Genomic DNA, 17,233 nt, shown 5'->3' with positions numbered 1-17,233 from the left:
CCTTGTGCACTGTAATGTGAATGCTTAACCAGGTGTGCCACCTCTGGACCCCTAAAAATATTTTAATTCATTTATTATTGGCTAGAAACAGAGAGAAATTGAGAGGGAAGGGGGAGATAGAGAGGGAGAGAGACACCGGCAGCTCTGTTTCACCCTGCAGGTGGGGACCAGGGGCTTGTACCTGGGTCCTGGTATGCTGTAATGTGAGCACTCAACCAGGTGCGGCACCACCCAGCCCCTGGTCCAGACTGTTCCCACCCTCAGTCCACCTTCCCTGCTGGGGATGTCCCTGAGGAGCCTCACCATCACTGGCTCTGTTCCTCAGGAGGGTGTTGGTCAACAGTATGACTGCAGTGGGTTTCAGGACAGTGGACATAACCCCTCCCCCCACCCCAGGGTAGCCTCTGCAAAGCTTGACCCCTCCTGGGGAGCAGTTCAGGGGACCCTATCTGCTCCATTCTGTCCTCTCTGAGGGGGAAGACCCCACCTCACCTCCCAAGTCAGGGTGGCTGCATGGAGCTATCCTTTGTCTCTCAGTGTCCCCCGTGTACTGCTTGGGCCTTATTGAAGCCTGAGGCTGTGGTGGGCAGCTTTGGGTGGGCACTGAGGGGCAGTGGCGGTGTTTGTGTGGATGGTGATGCGGTCAGTGTGTGTCTGAGCATTGGGCAGCCTGAGCTTGAGCCTGGAGGGCAGGGAGCAGAGGAGGGCAGCTTCCCCCAGGGCTGATGGGGGCTGACAGGGGCCGGGGCATATGAGCAGCCTGTCAGTTGCTCAGTGGGCGGTGGGTGGGGTGCTGGGCTCAGGAGTGGCCATCCCTGTTTTGCCCACAGTGAGTCCACCTATCTGCGGTCATTCCTTTATTTCCACTTGCGTCTGGTCACACACAGTCACTCTGGAGGACAGTCCTCTGTCTCGGAATGTCCGTATCCAGAGGGGCCCCAGGGGCTGTGGCTTCTGGAACCCCTGACATGGGAGAGCAGCTGGGGCAGTTTGTGCACCTCCCAATTCTTCCTTTTCAAAGGACTATTTACTTACTTACCTTATAATGGTTTATTTAATTTTTATAATGGTTATCTAAATGTAAAAAAAATTTATTATCTTTATTTATTTATTTATTGGACAGAGACAGCCAGAAATCAGGGGCTAGGCAGTGGTGCACCCGATTAAGTGTATACATCACCAAGCACAAAGACCCGGATTTGAGCCCTGGCTTCCCACCTGAAGGTGCTCCACTTTATGAGTGGTAAAGCAGGGCTGCAGGTGGCTCTCTGTCTCTCATCCTCCCTATTTCCCACCTCGATTTCTTTCTGTCCTATCTAATAAAAATTAGAAAAAAGCAAAGAAAAAAAGCGGTGACTTTATAGTGCTGGCACTGAGCCCCAGTGATAACTCTGTAGGCAAAAACAAAAGACAGCCAGAAATTGAGAGGAAGGGGGCTCTGTGCCTATATATATGTGTGTGTGTGTGTATATATATATATATATATATATATGGAGAGAGAGAGAGAGAAAGAGAGAGAGAGAGATGCCTGCAGCTCTGCTTCACCACTTGCAAAGCTTTCCCCCTGCAGGTAGAGACTGGGGGCTTGAATCCAGATCCTTGTGCATTGTAACATGTGCACTCAACCACGTGCACCACCACCCAGCCTCTTTATTTAAATATTTTTACCAGGACACTGCTCAGCTCTGGTTGGTGGTGGAGGTGGGGATTGAACCTGGGGCCCCAGAACCTCGGGCAGGAGAGCATTGTGCATGCCCATCATGCCGTCTCTATGGCCCTGCCTGCAGTTGCTGATGCTCAGGGGTTCCTGTGAGGACATTCATTCAGCTGTGAGGAGACTCTCCACAGCGCTGTTTGCCTGTTGCTGTTTTAATTTAATTCCGCTGTGGAGAGTCCTGTAATGATACACATCAGACAATGACTGCTGTGTTTTTTACTGGATGTTGGCTTTCTACACTCTAGGCTGACCTTTTCGGACGGAAAAACACAGAGAGACAGAGGCAGAGTGACACCATAGCACCCAAGCTCCCCACTGGGTCATGAGCAGACAGAGCAGGCCCCTCCCAACTGAGCTAGCTTGCTGGCCCTTTATTCTATTTCTCTGGATGGTGTGTGTGTTTTCTTTTCTTTTTTCTTCCAGAGCCTTGTTCAGCTCTAGCTTATGGTGGTGCAGGGGATTGCACCTGGGACCTTGGAGCTTTAGGCATGATACTCTGTTTGCATAACCATTATGCTGTCTCCCCCACCCATTTTTACTTTTTTTTTTCTTAATTTTTTTTTTTACTTTCTCTTTTGTTGCCCTTGTTGTTCTTTATTGTTGTAGTTGTTGTTAATGATGTCGTTCTCAGATAGGACAGAGAGAAATGGAGAGAAGAAGGGAAGACAGAGAGGGGGATGGAAAGATAGACACCTGCAGACCTGCTTCACCGCCTGTGAAGCGACTCCCCTGCAGGTGGGGAGCTGGGGGCTCGAACCGGAATCCTTACACCGGCCCTTGCAATTCGCGCCCATTTTTACTTTTTAAAAAAAAATTTTAATATTTATTTATTTTCCCTTTTGTTGCCCTTGTTGTTGTTTTTAATTGTTGTAGTTATTGTTGTTCTTATTGATGTCATCGTTGTTAGATAGGATAGAGAGAAATGGAGAGAGGAGGGAAAGACAAAGAGGGGGAGAGAAAAAACAGACACCTGCAGACCTGCTCCACCGCCTATGAAGCGACTCCCCTGCAGGTGGGGAGCCAGGGGCTCGAACCTGGATCCTTATGCTGGCCCTTGCGCTTTGCGCCAAGTGCGCTTAACCTACTGCACTACCGCCTGACTCCCTTATTTTTATTCTTTTGCCACAAGGCACCAGGATTATTGCTGGGACTTGGATTTATGCTGCTGGCATAAATCCATTCCTCCCAGTGGTCATTCCCCCCTTCTATTTTATTGGATAGGACAGAAAGAAACAGAGAGGCAAGGGAGAGCTAGAGAGAGAGAGACACCCACAGCCCTGCTCTACTGCTCATGAAGTGTTGCCCCTGCAGGTGGGGAGCAGGGGCTTGAACCCAGCTATGCCACCACTCGGCCCTGTCTGTATGCTTTCCCTTGTGACAGTGGGGCCTCAGGACTATGCATCCTGTACATCAGAGTTTGTCAGGGTGTCTGACTAGGCTTGGGGAGCAGTGTGTTGTGTTTACAGTAGTGCAGATGTTCTTGGGGGGTGTAGGTGGGCTGACTTCTTTGTCCAGGTGAGTTAGGATCCAGGTGGGCTAGTGTTCATGTAGGATAGTATCCAGTGGGTTAGTGTCCAAGTGGGTTGGTGTCCAAGTGGGCTAGGGTTCATGTTGGTTAGGGTCCAGGTGGGTTAGTTTCCAGGTTGGCTAGTATTCAGCTGGGTTTGTGTTCATGTGGGTTAGTATCCAGGTAGGTTAGAGTCCAGGTGGGTTAATGTCCATGTGGGTTAGGGTACAGGTAGGTTAGTGTTCAGCTGGGCTTGTGTCTATGTGGGTCAATATCCATGTGGGTTAGTATCCAGGTAGGTTAGAGTCCAAGTGGGCTAATGTCCAGGTGGGTTAGTTCAGTGGGTTAGAGTCCAAGTAGGTTATGGTCATTGTGGGTTAAGGTCCAGGTGGCTTAGAGTCCAGGTGATTTAGGGTCCCATCGGACTACCGTCCAGGTGATTTGGGGTCCTGATGGGTTAGGTTCCCGGTGTGCTAGCATCCAGGTTGTCAGTGGCAAGTGTGTCAGAGATTGGGCTGATGTGTCTGTCTCCAGCTGCTGCTTGAGGACCTGGCCCAGGAAGCCCACTGAGGCCCGAATCTGGCTGTGCTGAGAACCTCTGGGACGTAGGAGAGGGAGTGAGGCCACTCAGCCCTTGCTGCTTTGGTGCGGTGCTTTTCTGCAGGGCTCTAAGAGACCGAGCACACTCTTGACTTCTGGGCCCATCAGTATCTGTGACTCAACATGGAGTGAACACTGTGTTGTGATCAACGTGCAGGGCAAACTTCTTTTCATTGACGTGGTGACTTTTTTGAATCAAGGAAGCCTGGTTGAGGAAAAACTCTGCATTCCAGCCCCTCAGAGGAGCCTGGCTCTCGACAGGTAGACCTGTGTTTTCAACACATCTCAGTCTGTTCAATGCCATGCTAATTTTTTAGTAACATGTAATTCAGCGCCGAATCCCAACTGCTATTACTGTCTGTCGTAAATGCTTTCAGGAAACATGAAATTATGGTGGTGAGTCACGGCTGTCAGCCTTGTGGACCATGGCCTGCTTCCATGTCCCTGGGCACCTATGCAGGAGGCTGGTGACATGGGTGTGGGCTAATCAGGTGAGGCCACCCAGCTGGGACCCCAGCGGGAAGGCAGACGCACCCCTGGCTCTCCTGGCTGGGGTGCCGGTGGGTGGATGCCCCTCTGCTGAGGTGTGGGGCAGCCGGAGGAAGTGGCCCCTCCCAGGGTCACAGCCCTATCTCTGCCAGCACTCAGGCACAATGTCCCTGAGGGGGTCAGGGAGCTGCAGGGGGGCAGTGGAATGGGTGTCCCTGACTCCTCAAGCTCCTCCTCTCAGGGAGGGTGTAGGACACTGCCAGGGACAGCCACTCTGGGGCTGCTCCTGCTGGGTCATCACACCTGGGAGCAGGACACTATCTTCCAGGTTCCCATGATGATTCTTGGACCTGAAAGTGGAGGTGTCTACCTCTGCCAGCTCCTCACACGTCCGAAGTGTTCAGGGTTGCAGGGGGGGCAACTCAAGGGGGCTGGTGGGGCTCAAGGCACTGCCCTGGAGAAGGGGGAGGATGGGGTACACAGTATACCTATGTGCACAGGCCCAGCAGGCATCCGAGTGTCTGTGATGTGTGCACACACATGCATGTGTGTGGACGGTCTCTGCCACCCAGAGCCTGGGACCCCACCTCTGCACAGGGCACTTCCAGGAGGAGTGACCACAGCTCAGGTGGACTGGATGAACTCTTTCTGCTGTGAGGCTAGTGATAGTGTCTGAGCACCAACTGTCCTGCCCAAGGCCCCAGAGGCTGCAGGTTCAATCCTGGCTCTGGCTCCCCCATGACCAGAGCTGAGTCGTGCTCTGGTTTCTCTCATCAGAAGGAGTAAAGATGAGGAATTAACCTGATGGAGAGGTCTGAGTCTTCAGTCTCAAGACTGCCCTGCTCAGGGCGCCCTTGGGGGAGGGGTCAGGGGCCAAGAATGGGGCCGGGTGGGGGTGCTGAGCACAGGTGGGGATGGGTTGATGAAACGGGGACAGATGGGTAGATGTGGGTCCTGAGCACAGGTGGGGATGGGCTGATGGAGCAAGGGGACAGATGGTAGTCAGCTGCCAGGATGGCTGCTCTCACCGGTCACATCTCTTTTCGCTTCCCACATCCTGTTTGTCGGCAGCCTATGAGAAGTTCCGTGTGAGCTGGCAGGCAGCTTGTCTGTACCATGGCCGCACTGCCTGGAAACTGCCTTGAGGCCTGGGTGGCCAATGGGTGGAGTGAGAGACAGACAGCAAGAGGGGACAGATGGACAGCAGGCCTTGGGCTGGGGAGGGCACCTGCCCGCTCCCATGGTTGGCTCCCCTAATCTTGTGGGTGTGGGGTCCTTAGTCTTCCCCAGGCCCAGCTCCTGAGGGTGGGAAGATGCACTCTCTGCAGGTGTCTCCCCACAAATGTCAGGCTTCTCTGGGTGCTATGTTGCCCCATACACACATACACAGACAGAGACACAGAGACAGACAGATACACAGACATAGGCATACATATGGATACACCCTCACACAGACACACAGACATACAGACAGAAACACAGAGACACAGGTACAGATACACACACAGACACACAAACATTTTTCCCATCTATGAAGGGAAGGATCTGGCTCCCCAGGGTGCAGAGGGAGACTCAGGTCAGCTTCAGGGGTGCAGGGACCTCTGTGTATCAGACGAGCCCTTCTCCTCCACTCTGTCTCCTCAGCTCAGGCCAGGTCCCAGACTCTACAACACTCTTCCCTAAAGAGGCACCCCTCTCCAGAGCCATGTTGGGGGAATTGCCTGAGGGTGAGGGTCCCTGTCCCCATCCAAGTCATATTGGGGGCTCCTGAGGGGCCCTGTCCCCCCACAGAGCCCTGAAGAGAAAGAAGCTCCTGAGGGTTCCTTGTCACCCTCTCTGGAGCCATGTTGGGGAGCTCCTGAGGGTCCCTGTCCCCCTCCCTAGAGCCATGTTGGGGGCTCCTGAGGGTGAGGGTATCTTTCCCCCTCCCCAGAGCCATGTTGGGGACTCCTGAGGGTCCATGTCCCCCTCCCTGGAGCCATGTTGGGGACTCATGAGAGTCCCTGTCCCTCTCCCTGGAGCCATGTTGGGGCCTTCACTCTGAGGGTGAGAGTCCCTGTCTCCCTCTTCAGAGCCACGTTGAGAGCTTCACTCCATCTGTCGTCTCTAAACTGGAGCCAGAGGATGAGGGCAGGAATCCCCATCCAGGGCTGACCCTGTCCTCTCAGAGCCCCAGATGGTTAGCCCTGCTCAGATGGGGGCCCCCAGGACCGGGACTAGAGAGACCCTTGGGGAGGGGGCTCATCCTGGAGGGCGGCAGGGTGGCTAGACGGTCAGCATAGTGACCACCACAGCCCCACGGGGCTGGCCAGGGCCTGTCTTGTTGGGGTGGGCACAGGCCAGGCCCAGGGCTTCTGCTTTCTGTCGGGTGATAGCTCCTAGGATGCCCCACAGAGGCTTCTCGGTGAGGTGCAGTGGGCATGTAGGAGAGAGAAGGCCTTGCACACCACAGCACAGAGTCAGCCTGTTCCCTCTGTCTCAGCTGGACTGAGAGCTGGGAGCTGGGGAAAGCTCAGGTATCCAGGAAAAGGGAGGAGACAGGCTGCGGAGAGCACTGCTGGCCACAGCCCCACCCTGACCCCAGAGCAGGAGGGAGCAAGCAGGAAGTCCACTCTCAAGTGGGAGAGGACTCTAGAGACATTAGTGACACAATAGGAGAAAGAGTTAGCTCAGTATAATTTATCTAAACTTTTCAACTAAAGGAGGAACAGTGGTCTTTTTTTAAAAAAAACTTTATTTATTTAATCTGATAGGGCAGAAAGAAATTGAGAGGGTAAGGGGGATAGAGAGTGAGAGATTTCCACAGCACTTACTTCACTGCTTGAAAAGCTTCCCTCTTGCAGGTGGGGAGTGGGGGCTCCAACCCAGACCTTTGCTCAACCAGGTGAACCAATGCCCCAACCCGGAACAGTGAATGTTTTATGTTATTCTAATTTTTTGCCTCTAGGATTATCACTGGGACTCGGTGTGATCACTATAAATCCACTGCTCCTGGAGGCTATTTTTTTCCATTTTATTGGATAGGATTGAGAGAGGAGGGGGAGATAGAGAGAGAGAAAGATACCTGCAGATCTGATTCACTGCCTGTGAAGCTTCCTTCCTGCAGGAAGGGAGCAGGGGCTCAAACCTAGATCCTTGCTCAGGTCCTTGCGCTTAGTACTACGTGTGCATAACCAGGTGTGCCACCACCCAGCCCAAAACAGTGAACTTTTTATTTGTTAATGAGGAAAGGGGGAGAGAGAACCAGGGCACAGCTCTGGCACATGCAATGCTGGGGAATGAACCCAGGACCTTGTGTTTGCAGGGAACACCTCCTGGGCCACAGGGACTAGTTTTTGTTTTGTTTTCCTTTTTGTTTGTGGTTGTAGGAAGTTTATTGGAATAGACAACATAGGAAATAATCACCAAGAGAAGAGACAGGCAGAGAGTCAGAAGGCTTCAGCTGCCTCAGAAGTGAAACAGGGAGGCCTGACAGCAGAGACAGAGCCAGCTGCCCCCCTATGGGCAGTCACATGACCAGCAGTGCAGGCTGACTTGAAGCAGAGAATGAAGTGGAAAGTACAGAACAGGCATGCCACAAGGACAGGGAAAGGTCCATGAGCCAGCATACTGGGACACCAGAGGGAGGCATATTTGCAGGGCTGACCTGGGTTCAAGTCCCTACTCCCCACCTGCAGGGGGGAAAGCTTCATGAGTAATGAGGCAGGGCTGCAGGTCTCTCTCTCGTCTCTCTCCTTCCCTCCCTCCCTCCCTCTCTATATCTCCTTCCCCCTCTCATTTTCTCTCAGTCCTGTCAAATAAAATAGAAAGAAAAAAAAATGGAAAAAATAGCCACTATGAACTGTGGATTCGTAGTGCTGGCACCTAGCCCCAGCAATAACATTGGTGGCAATAAATAAATAAATAAATAAATAAATAAATAAATAAATGACATATTTGTCCATCTCCTAGCTGGTGATGCCTAGAGGATCTAGGAGAGAGAATGAAGAAGCTGCAAAGGTTATAGAAAGCTTAAATTGTTTATTTATTTATTTAGACTTTATTATTGTGTAGAGGCAGAGAGGAATTGAGAAGAGTGAGGGAGCTAGAGAGAGAGAGAAAGAGACAGACACCTACAGTCCTGCTTCAACACTCATGAAGCTTTCCTTGCTGCAGGTGGGGACCAGGGGCTTGAACCTGGGTCCTTGAAGATGGTAATGTGTACGCTTAACCAGGTGTACCACCACCTGACCCCCAAAGGTAATAGAAAGTTTATTGGAATAAAGCAGTTAAGAAACAGTTGCCAGGAGAAGGGAGGAGGTGAGAAGGAGCCAGCTATCTCCCAGTCAAGATGGGGAAGCTTGGTGGCAGGGAGGGAGCCGTTGCTCAGGCTGAGGGGTTTAAATTATCTCTATTTATTTATTGGATAGAGACAGCCATAAATGGAGAAGAAAGGGGGGAGCTAGAGAGGAAGAGAAACAGAGAGACACCTGCAGCCCTGCTTCACTACTCGCAAAGCTTTCTTCCGGCAGGTGGGGTGTGGGGGCTTGAACCTGGATCCTTATGCATTGTAATGTATGCGCTCAACCAGGTGCACCATCACCCGGCCCCAGCTGAGGGGTTTGTGACAAGCCTGCCATGCAGTTCTGCCACTTGCTCACTGGGCTCCCTGTTGGTCCTGTCCTCCCTCCCCACACCTGCTCTCAGGATCCGGCCGCAGCTGGCCAAGGAAAAGATTGAAGGATGCCACATCTGCACGTCAGTGACACCTGGCGAGCCACAGGTTTTCCTGGGCAAGGACAAGGCCTTCACCTTCGACCATGTGTTCGACCTGGAGTCCCAGCAGCAGCAGATCTATGCAAGCTGCATCGAGAAGCTCATCGAAGGCTGCTTCCAGGGCTATAATGCCACCGTGTTCGCCTACGGGCAGGTGAGTGGGCACCCAGGTGGCCCCCTTCCCCGCTCCACTCCTCTCCCCAGCCCCAGCCCGCACTGAGAGCAGGCCCCCACGGCCCCTGCAGACAGGTGCAGGCAAGACCTACACCATGGGCACCGGCTTTGACGTGAACATTGCCGAGGAGGAGCAGGGTATCATCCCCCGAGCTGTGAGGCACCTCTTCAGGACCATTGAGGACAAGAAGCACTCAGCTGTCAAGAGTGGGCTCCCTGCCCCCGATTTCAAGGTCAATGCCCAGTTCCTGGAGGTGCGTGTCCCACGGCCCCAGGCTCCCTCTTACCCTCCACAGCGACCCAGCTTCTGGAATATGCTATAGGCGGCTGCCCACTGGGGCAGTGAGCTGGGAAGCAGCAGGGCAGCATCCACCAGTACACTGACCACTGTCCTCAGAGGGGGAGGGAGGAGGGCTGCAGAGCCTCCATCCTGCTCAGATGCCCCCAGCCCTGCAGACATGGCTGACAGGCTCAGGGAGAGGCAGGAGCCAGGCTCCCACAAGGTCAGGAGGATATGAGGGCCATGTCCCAACATGAACTGCCTGGGGCCCTGGGGAGCAGACTGACATGGGAGCAAGCAGAGAGAGGGCTTGTGGTTCTAGTAGAGAGAGGGTCTGAGGCCATGTAGAGAGAATGCCTAAGGTTCCAGCAGGGAGAGGGTCTGGGGTTCTGGCAGAGAGAGAGGGTCTAGGGTTCCAGTAGAGAGAGGGCCTCGGGTTCCAGCAGAGAGAGGTTCTAGGGTTCCAGCAGAGAGATGGCCTGGGTATGTGGCAGAAAGAAGGCCTGGGTTTACAGCAGAAAGAAGGTCTAGGGCTCCGGCAGAGGGAAGGTCTAGGGCTCTGGCAGAGAGAGGGTCTAGGGTTCTAGCAGAGGAGGTTTTGGGGTTCCAGCAGAGAGAGAGAGTCTAGGGTTCCGGCAGAGAGAGGGTCTGAGGTCAAGCTCTAGGTTCATTTAGCCCAAATGTATCACCTGAGGGTCCACTAAAATGTCTGATTTTGATCTGAGAAGTGTGCACCCTGTTGAGCACACACATTAGCATGTACACAGACCCCCTGGTCCTTACCTGTAAGGGGGATACTTCACTAGTGGTAAAACAGTGCTGCAAGTGTCTCTCTGTCTCCCTCTCTATCTCCCTCCACCTCTCAATTTCTCTCTGTCCTATCAAGCAAATAGAAAGATTAAAAAAAAGAAAGAAAGAAAGAAAGAAGGAAAGAAAGAAAGAAAGAAAGAAAGAAAGAAAGAAAGAAAGAAAGAAAGGGAAAAAATAATGGAAAGAAAAATGTGGCTGCTAGGAGCAGTGAATTCATAGTGCTGGCACCCAGCCCCAGTGACAACTCTGATGGCAAAAATAAATAAATAAATAAATAAATAAATAAATAAATAAAAATAAAGGGGCCAGATGGTTACACACCTGGGCAAGTGTGCAAGGACCCAGGTTCAAGCCCCCATTCCCCACCTGCAGGGGGAAAGCTTCATAGGCAGTGAAGCAGAGTTACAGGTGTCTGTCTCCCTCCCTCTCTTCCTATCTCCCCCCCCCTTGATTTCTCTCTGCCTATCCAATAAGTGAATAAATAGGTAGAATTAAAGAAGTAAAGACACTCAAGGCGTTGTCTCCTGAATGGAGCCCCCTTCTCTGCCCTCCAGTTGTATAATGAGGAGGTCCTGGACCTTTTTGACACCACCCGTGACATCGATGCCAAGAATAAGAAGTCCAACATCAGAATCCATGAGGACTCCTCGGGCGGGATCTGCACTGTGGGTGTGACCACAAGGACTGTGAACACAGAGTCGGAGGTGAGGGTCTGCAGGCTGGATGGGGGTAGCCTGGCTGGGCTCCTGGTCTCCTGGGCTCTGGGCCCCCTCAGTTCTCAGCTTTGCTTGAGCATCTGCTTGAGGCTGAGTGAGGTGGGTTGGGTCCTGAGCAGAGCAAGGGCTTGGAGTCCCATTTTCTTGGGTTTGGCTGTTCCCTATTGGAACTGGAATGGAGTTAGGGCACCTGGGGAAGGGGAGTGGGGAAGTGGAAGGGTGGGTGTTTGTGGAGTCTGCTCCTCCACTAAGGTGGAGTGGAGCTGCTGGGGAGGGGACTCCCCCAGGGCTCAGGAAGGTAATGGTGTATACAGGAGCTTCCCTTGGTGTGAGGCCTCAGCCTTCTCCTGCTGGGGTGCCACCCTGGCCGGGGGTCCTGAGGGGAGTTGCTCTGGGCCTTGTGGGCTCAACCTCAGCCATCCCCTGCTGGGGGCTGCTCTGAGTCATGTCCCCAAGTGGGGGCTGCTCTGGGTTACGTGCTCAGGTGCCTCTGCCCCCAGATGATGCAGTGTCTGAAGCTTGGAGCTCTGTCCCGGACCACAGCCAGCACCCAGATGAACGTGCAGAGCTCCCGCTCTCACGCCATCTTCACTGTGCACCTATGCCAGACGCGGCTGTGCACCCAGGCTGAGGTAAGTGCCCTAAGGGAGGGGTGTCCCCACAGGGGATGGGTGTTCCCCCCAGGTGGGGTGAGTACCTCCCACAGAGTAGGACTGTCCCACATAGGGGAGGGGTGTCCACCTGGGGAGGTGAGTGTCCCCACTCCACAGGGGGACAGCCCCCTACCCCCTGACCCATCAGCAACCCTGCCTTCATGGCAACACTGACTCCACGCCTGCAGGGGATAAGCGTGTGCCCAGTGCTGCATGTGCATTGTGTGTGTTGACCTGCCTGTGGGTCTGTGGGGTGTGTGATCACGTGGGTGGGATGGGGGCCATGTGCACCTGGCTGCTTGCCCTCTGGGATGCCCGCTTGTCACATACGTGCACATGCATGTGTGCTCACACTGCATGCCCACCCGGGCGGCACCTGTGTCTGAGCTGTGGAGGCCCTGGGCACCCTCAGGACACTCCAGCCACCCCCCCTGCCCCAACTGCAGGAGAACACCCTGGACAACAAGGAGCTCTCCGAATCCTCGCAGATGAACGAGTTCGAGACGCTGACTGCCAAGTTCCACTTCGTGGACCTGGCGGGGTCTGAGCGGCTCAAGCGCACGGGGGCCACAGGCGAGAGGGCCCGAGAGGGCATCTCCATCAACTGCGGGCTGGTGAGGACGCAGGCCCTGCTGGAGGAAGAAAGAATCTGGGGGTGGGGGGCGATGGGCAGGGACTCAGCTGATTACCACCTCGACTATCCTCTGCGATTATCATGAAGTATTTCATGGGACAGCTTTCCTTCTTCTCTTACCTCCTTCCTCTCTTTCTTTCTTTCTTTCTTTCTTTCTTTCTTTCTTTCTTTCTCTCTCTCTCTCCCTCTCTTTCTTTTTTAATTTTATTTTTTATAGGACAGAGAGAAATTAAAAGGAAGGGCAGGAGAGAGAGGACACCTAGGTTTCCAGGTGCTGTCACACCTGGTTCAGTGTTAGCATGCACAGGGACCCAGCTTTGAGCCCCTGCTCCCTACCTGCAGGAGGAAAGCTTTCCAAATAGTGAAGCAGGGCTGCAAGTGTCTCTCTGTCTATCTCCATCTCTATGTCCCCCTCCTCATCAATTTCTCTGTCCTATCAAATAAAATAGAAAGAAAAAAAAAAGGAAAAAATAGAAGGCTAGGGGACATAGCATAATGGTTCTGCAGAAACTCTCATGCCTGAGGCTCTAAAGTCCTAGATTCAGGCCTCAGTATTGCCAGGAGCCAGAGCTGAGCAGGGCTATGTTGAAGGAGAGAAAGAGAGAGAGAAAGAGAGCGAGAGAGAGAGAGAGAGAAAACGACCTATAAAGATCAAATAAAATCTTCACTGTTCATAAAGATTCCCTCTGCAGGTGGGAACTGGGGCTTGAACCCGGGTCCTTGTGCTGCTGAGCAACCAACTGTACCATTGTCTGCCCTCTCCATCCAGTGAATTTTTAAAATTACTTTATCCTTTGTTTTCTTGTGTTCCATTTTTTTTCCATTTTTGATAGAAGATGGGGGGGGGAGGGGAAAGAGAGAGAGAGGCACCTGTAATCCTGCTACATGGCTCATGAAGCTTCCCTGCTGCCAGTGGGACTGGAGACTTGAACCCAGGTCCTTGAGTCTGGTGATGTGTGTGTTCTGCTGGGCCCTCAGAATGGATTCTGCAAGCTGAGTCCTTCCTTCCTGTGCTATCTCTCTGACCTGGGCATCTATTGTCTGCTGGTGACAGGGGGCAGTGGTGCTGCTGACCTTGGACACCGTGTCTGGTGACCTTCCCTCCTGTCCTGAGGACACCACCTTCCCAAGCTCCCAAAGTCCCCCTGTGTTGCCCAGTATCCCCCTCCTGTCCAGTGTCCCCACCCTGGTGGCCAGTGTCCCCCACTGCCCTCCCAGCCCTCCTGGGGTCTCCGCAGGTTCAATACCCCCTAGGTATCCAGTCCATAGTGCTGGCCAGCCATGCACAGCCTGGAGCTCTGAGGGCTGGGCTGGGGTATGGACATGTTGACCAGGACTGACCGTGCCGTCTTGACCCTGCTAGCCCCTCTGCATCTTGGGAGACCAGACGTTCAGCTCTTTCCCCGCATCTTGGTCACTTCTCACCATGACAGGGGCCAGGGCTCCCACTAGCAGGGCTAGGAACTGACCTGGGCTTGAGGGGACCAGTCCTGGGCTTGGACTGAGCAGTTCCAGCTTGTCGGTGGGTGTTGGGCTGGGCGTGCAGGTGGGCGATCCTCACCCTGTCCTCTCTCTGCAGCTGGCCCTGGGCAATGTCATCAGTGCTCTGGGAGACAAGAGCAAGAGGGCCACTCACGTGCCCTACAGGGATTCCAAGCTGACCCGGCTGCTGCAGGACTCCCTGGGCGGCAACAGGTACGTCCACCCTCACCTCCCATGGGGCTGTCCACCCTCTGAGCTGCCCAGCCCACTGTGCCATCCACCTGCTGAACTGCCCAGCCCACTATGCTGTCCACTCTGCTGAGCTGACCACCCCACTTTATTGTCCACACACTGACTCTCTTCCTGTGGAGATGACATGGTTTGTGCATAGTTCTGCAGCCCTCTGGAGTGAGATGACTGAGTCTTGCGTGGGGGGCAAGGGTGTTGGGGGGGAATGTCAAGGAGCACAGGGCCTGGGTGCAATGTTCCCGCTGGACATAAAGCAAGTAGCCCCCCCCCCCCAGGCATCAGTCAGCTGAGCCAGGCTCTGGGTGCAAAGCTGGGGCCGAGGCTGAGCCTGAAGCAATGAAGACAGAAAGAGGGGGAGCCCTGCCAGCCTGGCTGTGACCCTGTCCTGGGATCTCCTGGGAGCAGAGACAGTGTGAGGCTGTGGGCAGGGCCCTGGTGTCTCTGGGTGGGGGGTGTCTGAGTGCTACCTGGCCCCACCTGCAGCCAGACCATCATGATAGCCTGCGTCAGCCCCTCCGACCGCGACTTCATGGAGACGCTCAATACACTAAAGTATGCCAACCGCGCACGGAACATCAAGAACAAGGTGGTGGTGAACCAGGACCGCGCTAGCCAGCAGGTCAACGCCCTCCGTGGAGAGATTGCACGGTTGCAGATGGAGCTCACCGAATACCGCACTGTAAGAGGGACAGGGGCTGGGGAACACTGCCAGGGAGGGGGCAAGATGGTAGGGCTGCAGGTGGAGCTGACTGAGTGCCACTATAAGGGGGGGGCAAGGGACTTGGGGGGCACTGCAAGAGGAGAGGGTCACAAAGCTGCAGATGGAGCTCAGGGAGTATTGTATAGTAAGGGGGCTGTGGGGGTGGGGGACTCTGCAGGGGGGCAGTGGACACTGTGGGATGGGGCTGTGATGATGCTGGGGTCTCTGCCTGTATTGGGAGCAATGGGTGGTGCTGGGGGTCTCTGCCCGTGTTGGGGGCTGTGGGTGGTGCTGGGCCCTCTTCTGGGTGCTGTGGACAGGCCCCCACACCTGTGCCCCTGCAGGGCAAACGGCTCATCAACGAGGATGGCGTGGAGAGCATCAACGACATGTTCCAGGAGAACGCCATGCTGCAGACGGAGAACAGCAACCTGCGCGTGCGCATCAAGGCCATGCAGGAGACGCTGGACGCCCAGCGTGCCCGGCTCACGCAGCTGCTCAGCGAGCAGGCCGGCCAGGCACTGGCCCTGGCGGGTGAGGGGGGACAGGGACAGGGGACAGGCAGGTACTGGCCAGGACAGGTGAGGACACAGGGATGGGGATGGGGGACAGGAGATAGGCAGGAGCTGTCCAGGATAGGTGAGGGTGCAGGGGTGGGGATGGAGGACAGGGGACAGGCAGGCACTGGCCAGGGCGGGTGAGGACAGAAGGACAGGGATGGAGGACAGGACAGGAGACAGACAGGTGCTGGCCAGGGTAGATGAGAATGCAGCAGGTCATGCCCAATAAGGGGGAGGGGTCTAGACCTCAGGGTCTAAGCAGCCTGAGGATGGTGCCAGACTGGGTGGTAAGGGCCCTGCCATGGGTGGGGTGTCCTGTGGGCCTGGGCAGGATGGGAGCCCCATGTGGTTGTCCTGGGGGCCTGAGATCTCTGGGGACATGGTCTCCCATAGACAAGGCTGCCTCTGGGGGCAGGTGACCAGGAAGGTCAGTAGTACACAGTCTGCATCCACTCTGTGGCTTTACTGTAATCCCCTCAGGCCCTGGACTGGGAAAGTAGCCCCGCCCCTGGACAGTGCACTGCCTAGCCATGTGTGACCCAGGTTCAAACCCAGCACCCCCTGCACTGGAAGAAGCTCCTCTTTCTTTCTGTCTCTCTCTGGTTCTCTGTTTCTATCCAAAATAAATAAATACAAAAATATATAAATACCAAGGATCTAAATAGTAAGCTTTTAATTGTAAGCATCTCATTTTCAATAACAAATCCTTAGGTTTCTAGTTTGCAATTGTGAAATTGCTTGTCAACTCTTAAGTCTATGACTAGATGGATCCTTTTATTTATCTTTCTGGGGCCTTGCCAGTGAGTGAACCCAGAGCCCCACAGGCATGCAGCTCTACTGAATGTTTACTCCCTTTTTTTAAAAATTGCTTTTCATTTTAAGTTAATCAGTATTTTTTATTTCCTTTTCCTTAAGGACCTCAATCTTTTAACCATTATCAGTGTGCTCTCAAAAAAAGCCATTGTTTTTAAAATAATTCTTGGGGTTGGTACTAATTATTGCTTTTAAAAACTTTTTTGAGAGAGAGGGAGACACTGAGGGAGGAGAAACCCCATAGCACTGCACCTTCACCCAGGGAGTTTTCCCAGTGCTGTGCACGGTACTCCATGTGGTCCTGAGTTTCAGTCTCAGGACATGAGGGCTCATGCTCTCTCAGGAGACCTATCTCATTCCAATACATTCTCCTAATTAACATATATATATATATATATATTCTGGACTAGGGTCTTGTGCATGAGTGACTTCACTATCCCTGGGCTGAGATTTTCAGAGAAAGAGACAGGAAAACCTCAGTACTGAGCTTCCACCAGTGCTCTGGTACCTCCATGTGGTGCCAGGACTGGAACCTGGGCCACATGACCAACACGTAGACGCCTACCCATTGAGCCACCCCCTCCTCTGAATCCCTTTGCCAGGCAGGAAGTGAGTTCCCTGTCCTTACACCAGGAGCCAGCTGAGGATGGGCTTGTGTGCGGGAACGTGGGCTCATGCCTGTGCTGTCCTCTGCCCAGTGTTCCATCAAGCACCCTGACACCCCCCTGTCCCCCACAGGTGAGGGCCATGAGGAGGTCAGCGCCATGATCCACAGCTACATCAAGGAGATTGAGGACCTCAGGTTAGCCGGGGAGGGTGCGTGGGGGGCAGCTCTGGGCTCGCTCCCTCAGGCCTCACTGCTTGCTTGTCCCAAATGCCACTCAGTGCTGCTCACCCAGGCTCTGTGTTAGTTGTTAACATTTTATTTAGTTATTATTTTACTGGGTAGAGTCAGAGAAATTGAGAGGTGAAAGACAGAGAGGAAGAGAGTCAGAGAAACACCCGCAGACCTGCTTTACCACTTGTGAAGCTTTCCGCTTACAGGTGGGGACTCAAACCTGGGTCCTTGCACGTGTTGGCATGTGTGCTCAACC

The 17,233-nt window shown here is 53.9% G+C and overlaps 1 protein-coding gene across 16 annotated transcripts in view; it reads left to right on the top strand.

Moving 5' to 3' along the window:
• The window catches only part of KIF21A (kinesin family member 21A), a 73,277-nt gene that overhangs the window by 16,480 nt on the left and 39,564 nt on the right, over nucleotides 1-17,233 (top strand). For 15 of the 16 annotated variants that reach the window (XM_060194661.1, XM_060194660.1, XM_060194663.1 and 12 more), the window contains exons 2-10: nucleotides 9,000-9,222; nucleotides 9,314-9,496; nucleotides 10,887-11,036; nucleotides 11,549-11,680; nucleotides 12,148-12,315; nucleotides 13,915-14,030; nucleotides 14,550-14,745; nucleotides 15,111-15,300; nucleotides 16,878-16,941. In XM_060194661.1, the coding sequence (XP_060050644.1) occupies nucleotides 9,000-9,222; nucleotides 9,314-9,496; nucleotides 10,887-11,036; nucleotides 11,549-11,680; nucleotides 12,148-12,315; nucleotides 13,915-14,030; nucleotides 14,550-14,745; nucleotides 15,111-15,300; nucleotides 16,878-16,941 (1,422 nt within the window). Of the gene's footprint in view, nucleotides 1-8,999; nucleotides 9,223-9,294; nucleotides 9,497-10,886; nucleotides 11,037-11,548; nucleotides 11,681-12,147; nucleotides 12,316-13,914; nucleotides 14,031-14,549; nucleotides 14,746-15,110; nucleotides 15,301-16,877; nucleotides 16,942-17,233 lie in introns of all 16 variants that reach the window. The other variant, XM_060194658.1, reaches the window with a different exon arrangement.

Source organism: Erinaceus europaeus, chromosome 7, assembly GCF_950295315.1.
Source record: "Erinaceus europaeus chromosome 7, mEriEur2.1, whole genome shotgun sequence".
Classification (NCBI taxonomy): domain Eukaryota; kingdom Metazoa; phylum Chordata; class Mammalia; order Eulipotyphla; family Erinaceidae; genus Erinaceus; species Erinaceus europaeus.
The sequence above is the reverse complement of the archived record's forward strand: the minus strand, read 5'-3'. Positions and strand labels throughout refer to the sequence as shown.